At 42.0% G+C, this 6,167-nt stretch overlaps 2 protein-coding genes across 2 annotated transcripts in view; both read left to right on the top strand.

Annotated features, from left to right (window-relative positions):
- LOC118429134 (isatin hydrolase-like) overlaps positions 1–2,620 on the top strand; it is a 14,684-nt gene extending 12,064 nt beyond the window's left edge. The window contains exons 5-6 of the mRNA XM_035839539.1: positions 876–1,063; positions 1,240–2,620. Coding sequence (XP_035695432.1) covers positions 876–1,063; positions 1,240–1,488 — 437 coding nt within the window. The 3' untranslated portion in view covers positions 1,489–2,620. The remainder of the gene's footprint in view (positions 1–875; positions 1,064–1,239) is intronic.
- A 1,165-nt stretch (positions 2,621–3,785) lies between these two features.
- LOC118429133 (peptidyl-prolyl cis-trans isomerase FKBP4-like) overlaps positions 3,786–6,167 on the top strand; it is an 11,350-nt gene continuing 8,968 nt past the window's right edge. The window contains exons 1-2 of the mRNA XM_035839538.1: positions 3,786–4,187; positions 5,876–5,972. Of these exons, the coding sequence (XP_035695431.1) occupies positions 3,950–4,187; positions 5,876–5,972 (335 nt within the window). The 5' untranslated portion in view covers positions 3,786–3,949. The remainder of the gene's footprint in view (positions 4,188–5,875; positions 5,973–6,167) is intronic.

Below are 6,167 nucleotides of genomic sequence, written 5' to 3'. Positions count from 1 at the left end.
CACATTTCTCTTCTGACACGTTTTTCGCTATTAATTAGCTATATACTGTTCTAATCTTAGTTAATCCCTCAGTCAGGCGCGAGCAATGTATCTAATATCTTCAACAGTTAACAGTCAGATGCAAAAAGCCTTCGTCGGGTAACGTTACCTACAGTTCACTTTACCCACGACGCAACCTATTGGAATAACACCTTACAGATCATAGTGCTGTCTTATACTTCAAAGACATTTCAATATTACTTCGTAACATGATAAAACGCTGACAGCACCATCAAAAGTACTTGAATGTGTACACTACCGAGTGAGGTCACGAGTGACTGCCGCAACGGTATAGCGTGACCCGGAAACAGTTGAACCTCGCCCACTAAGCGGACACCCCGAAACCCCCATACGGTGCGTATTTCGGCTTGAAAACAATGGCGAAACCATAGGAAAAAGCTGTCGAAAATCGGTCAACTTTGACATCAAATATATACTTTCTCGTAAAAGTCCATCGCTTGAGATTCACAAGGCAGATAGAACAACTCGTGGGGATTACAAGGACACCTTTGACAGCCTGATTTAGCCCACCGCAATTTTTTAATCTTTTTTTTACGTGACCATGTCAAGTGCCTCAAACGGGCGTCCAACATTACAGGCTATGAGATCGGTGAGGTGAGGTGAATACCCAGGGGTAAAAATGGGTACTAGTACCTGTTTTCGCTTGCGGATGTAGTGTGTGTTTGAAGGATAGCGATGTTCAAGTATTTTAGCAACTGTCATCATTTGATGATATCTAGTAGGCGTACATCAGCAGGTAGCATAATACACATACAAGGTACGATAGTCATCTCCATAGCCTTAAGCTTACCACTTGTATCCCGTGCAATATGCAGTCCGTTCAGGTTGGGGTGAGCAGTTCTATGAGGAAGGACCAGTGCCGTATCTGGGCGTGGGCCAAAAGAACGACTCCCTTCTGCACTCTCCGGGACTGCACCCAGATGCCGCCCAGTGGCTTGTTGACAACCGTGATGTGAAAGTGATCGGATTTGACACTGTCTCCGCGGATACTGGAGACTCTAAGGTTACTGTTACACTTATCCTATATCTAACTCCGTGAAAACGGCGGAATTGTACCTTGATGAGAGAAGATGAAGCAAAAAATTTACACAAAAATTTCACGGAGGTATGCGGTCTCAGAAGTATTGTTCTTTTTTAACCCTCGCCTTTTTTCTTTCTTTGTCTTTCTCACCTCACTAGACGTGTCCGACTCACAAGATCCTCCTACCCAACAACATCATCATCATAGAGAACGTGGGTCACCTGAACGAGATGCCCCCTACCGGCTCCACTGTATACGCCATGCCCATAAAGATCGGCGACGGAAGCGGAGCTCCCTCTCGAGTTTTTGCAATCATTGATGAGAGAACCAGTGACGCGGGGCTGACAACATCGGATTTCATCCTCGTCTTGGCTTCCGCCATTGTGCTTATCGTTCAAGCTATATAGCCTTGAACTGAATTAAAATGTGCGTGAGAACCTTACAGAAGTAAATGAAAGATCTAAAGGAGTTGGTTCTTTGTGCTTGTAATCGTAGATTATTAAAGTATGGTTTTCAAAGAATGCACACAGAGTCGTGATTCCATAAATCTAAAAACGCATAACGTTACTGTAATTCACTTTGTCTTCTCGGTACCAAACCTTCACGGTCTGAGCCAAAAAAAAATTTAAATTGTTCTCGGAACGAAATGTTCACTGTCGCGGCAAGTGCACATAAAAAAAGGCTGTGAATTATTTGTTATCAGTGATGATAAGTTCACGTTACAGTCGTTACCGTGAAAACCGTGAACATAACAGTACATTGAAAAAATCAGGAATTACAGATATATTAGAAAATTCTAAGTGGGTGAGATAATTACGTATGGTAGGTGAAGCCGCATTGTATTGTGTACATATGGCAAGCTGTTTGGACCATTCATTGAGTTGACTCTGCTACATTGTACATTTGACCTGCATTGAGGGCTATGCATTTTCACCTTCACAATAGATTTCTATGATTGTTCGCACGATTGTTAATACAGTATATATATAGGATAAGTAAAAAGCTAAAAGCTTAACTCCAGGGTTTGTGTTATTTTCCAATGCATCAATGCGTGCATAATCACTGGACATTTTGCAGAATTCTACTTGCGGTGAATTACGCGACGTCTCACCGGTAGGAAAATTGGAAAACAATATAATACTCCCTGCCCCTGCCCGTGTATTCCATGTACCTGTATGTTGATATACTTAATTGTATACTTTGATTGTATTTTGTGATTGTTGATTGTGATTTATTACCCCAGGTCAATTTGGTTACACTGCTACTTGCTCTGGACATGATAGATCGAAAACGAGGCCAATATGGCAGACAAAAGACCATAATTAGGAGTTCAACCAACGACAGTATGGTAATCAGCAAATCGACTAATGGATGTATGTCCGTCAAATATTTGCATTATTATGTTTTTATTTTGCATCTCTGCACTACTCTATATTGCTACAACTGTTCTTTGCACAACACAACTTACAATATTTATCATTTGACCTTATATTTCGAAACTTAGTGTAGGTTGGTAGAAAACTGATTGGATCAATCTAATTTTTGTTTGTTTGCCTCTTTGACCCGTGTTTGAATAAACAAGTCTTTTGGTTTCAACAGAAAGGGAACATATCGGAAAGACCAGAAACCTCTAACGGTCCTGTAAGGTTTTCTTTCAAACGTCGAGTATATACCTAACGTTATATGTTTATATATCAATACATTGTGAAGTTCCAAGGTTAAGACTACAAAAGTTCTGTCCTCTACACCTCCCTCGCTTGACCTAAGATCGACGAGGTGACCAAAGCGCAATCCATTCGACACCTTTGTAGATATGTATGAAAACTTCACGGGTACATCCGGGGTTGATTCGGGGACATTTTGACATGTTGACGCTCTAAAACGCAATTTCCCGCATTCCCGCGTTCATATCAACGCCGACGGAAAGGCTGGCGGGGAGGGCGGTTCCATGGCGATCTTTTCGGCAACGCATGTACGATATGTGATATCGTTATGAAAACCGCTTCAAGTCTGCTTTGATAATTCCCAAACTGGAGTGATTTTGTCCAACCTACAAACTTGATTAAATATTTTCGCGCCTTCATGCTAAAGTCATATATACAACAGAGAGCCCGCAACCAGCCAATCGTGACCCGAAAGATCCCGAAGCATCGTAACGTCTTATTCTTTTAGTTTTACCGTCCGTGAACCATTCCGTTTACAAAAGTGGAAGTACCGCTGTATGCAGGATTGATATTGATACCAAGTTTAGTTTCTATAGTCTTCGTAAACTTCGTTCGAACATGGAATCACAAAAGTTCAAAACAGAGGCAGCGGCAGCAAAGTCGGGGAGGGTGAACTACATAATTTTGACGTAATCCAAGGGGAAAAAAATTTGCTGGCAGACTGAGCTAAGTTTAATAGCCCTTCTAGTAGATATTCACATGGTTTTAGTTTAAGTTACTGACGGCGACGACGCCCCCCATGTATTTTCACGATCTCGAGTGCCGATGGTATGACCCGTCGCAAGGTAATAAATCCGGGGAAAATTTTTTAATTCTGGACCCTCTGAAACACTATTTCCTGCATTTTGGAGGACAAACTTTGCTGGTGGACAATGCTAAATGTAATTGCATTCATGTCAGAGAAAAAAGATTTTTGAAGGTGTAGGAACGTAGGAACGCTGGGAGCACAGAAACATCGGTGGGAGACTATCCAGGATCCAGGCAGCACGTGTAAGGAAACGCCGGTGTGAGACTGTATTTCTGGAAGCTTCCCGGAGACGCACGTGTGACCAGGAAGTAACCGCACTACACTAGTCCAGCCTTCATCTAATCCTTTCTGTAAACCTACCAGCTAACGTTACATTGTACACATTTGAGTAGCGTCATGGCAGGGAGTTCTGTAGACCAGACAGACGCTTCTGTTACGGCCCCTGATGGGGAGGATATTACCCCGAACAAGGATGGAGGGGTGCTGAAGAAGATCCTCCGAGCCGGCGAGGGAGACGAACTGCCTCTGGCTGAAGACAAAGTGTCCGTGCATTATGTGGGGACACTGACTGATGGCACCAAGTTCGACTCTAGCCGAGATAGGGACGACAAGTTCGAGTTTACACTCGGCAAAGGTATAAAAGTTGTTCATTTTAGATGTCAGGGTTTTTCTGAATGGCTTTATGATATTAACGTTATTTGGTCACAGAATTTTCATCCGTTTTTTTCAAAGCATGTTAGCCATTATTTACCACGATTTAGTCCAGAGGTTCACGTTCAGGTCTGTATAATATAATTTACATTGTAATTCATTCCTGTTTTTTGGTAGGTTAGATACAACACACACACGCACACACGCGCGCGCGCACACACACACACACACACACACACACACACACACACAGAGCATTCCACACATACACTCTCACACACTATTATGTTACATGCACACGAAGTAACACATGCGCACAAAGTTGACAAACACACACAAAGTGACACAAACACACATACATAATCAGGGGTGCCTATTAAAGCATTTGCACGAACCCTATGAAATTCGTACGAATATTATGTGATACACACGAATCACTATGCGAAAACGCACGAATATTATGAAATTCGCACGAATCACTATGCAAAAACGCCGGGAATCGAACCCGGGCCTTGGCGGTGAGAGCGCCAAATCCTAACCACTAGACCATATGTAACACATGCGCACAAAGTTGACAAACACACACAAAGTGACACAAACACACATACATAATGTTACACACACACACATGAGCACACTCATAGTACACATAAAATCTAAACAATTAGCAATAAAGATATAACAGTTACATGAATGCACTCTTACTCTGACGTTAAATCTGTTTTGAATTTTGATGTGGTTGGTGTCATCAACGACGTCCTTGGTGTCATTCAGGCCTGGTCCATCCAGTTTTTTTTATTATTGTTGTGACCGAAGGGTAACCTCCGGCGACAGAGTCTTGTATTCATGATGAGTGTTCGCATCTGTATCTGTATGCTACATTTGCCGCATTCGTATGTAATTTGGCATGTCCTCTGCACGCAGTTGCAGTAGCTATTTTTATAATCAATGTAATAATTTCAGAAATCACTCCTACAACACATGTACGTCCTTAGGTATACAGTATTGGTCCAGGTCTGCGTTATCTCTGCCTGTTAGGGCCTTGCGGTAATTCGATGTTGTCAAGCAGATGTTGCATGATTTTTGTGCACATCGTGTTTTCAGCTGTTCCATGCTGTTCCATGATTACCTTAGGGTTTGGTAATTAGCTTATCTCCAAGCAGATATGGGTTATGTGTTCTCTAATGTAGAACAGCTGTTGGGGCAGACTGAGAGCAAGGATGTTATAAACTTATATAACCTTGCTGCTCAAGAGAAATCCCCAAACAGATGTTACAGTCCAGGGTTTAACAAATTTTTTGTCTTTCGCTGCTCTGAGGATTTTATAGTGGCACATTTTATGCAATGAATCCCTTCTTTTGGTTTTTTACTAATGTTCTGAATGAAAGACATGGTTTTTAGACTGAAATTATGTGTATGTGGCTCTGAATCATTAACTCGCAATATTTAAAGTATTGTGATAGCAAAACCAGTATTATTTTTTGGGGGACTTAATTCTTTTTGTCGAAAATGGAAAAAAATGGACAGGATGATGAGCCGTTGCCTCTAGGCCCTGATTTTGTAAGTTTAAGGGTTACATTGGGTGTGCCTGGGTTCAGAAGTCATGTTATTGAAGAATATCAATATGGGTAGAAGATTAATCCATTTGCTGTTATTATATGGTTGTTTCAGGGCAGGTGATCAAAGGCTGGGATCTCGGCGTGGCTACGATGAAGAGAGGGGAACTGGCTCGACTGATGTGCAATCCACAGTATGCCTACGGAAAAAGGAACGTCAAAAAACATCATGCGATGATACATTGTTTATATATTGATATATGATGTAATATGTATGTGATGTGCTGTAAAGTGGTGCAGGTGGATGCACAGAGGTATATGTAGGTGTACAGCGACGCAAGTGTGTTACAGGTTGCAGGTGGTGTACATGGTCCGACCTACTCTGGACTGCCCCCCCTCTCCCTTTT

Source organism: Branchiostoma floridae, chromosome 13 (genome assembly GCF_000003815.2).
Source record: "Branchiostoma floridae strain S238N-H82 chromosome 13, Bfl_VNyyK, whole genome shotgun sequence".
NCBI classification, from domain to species: Eukaryota; Metazoa; Chordata; class Leptocardii; order Amphioxiformes; family Branchiostomatidae; genus Branchiostoma; species Branchiostoma floridae.
This window is presented reverse-complemented; position numbering and strand designations above follow the sequence as displayed.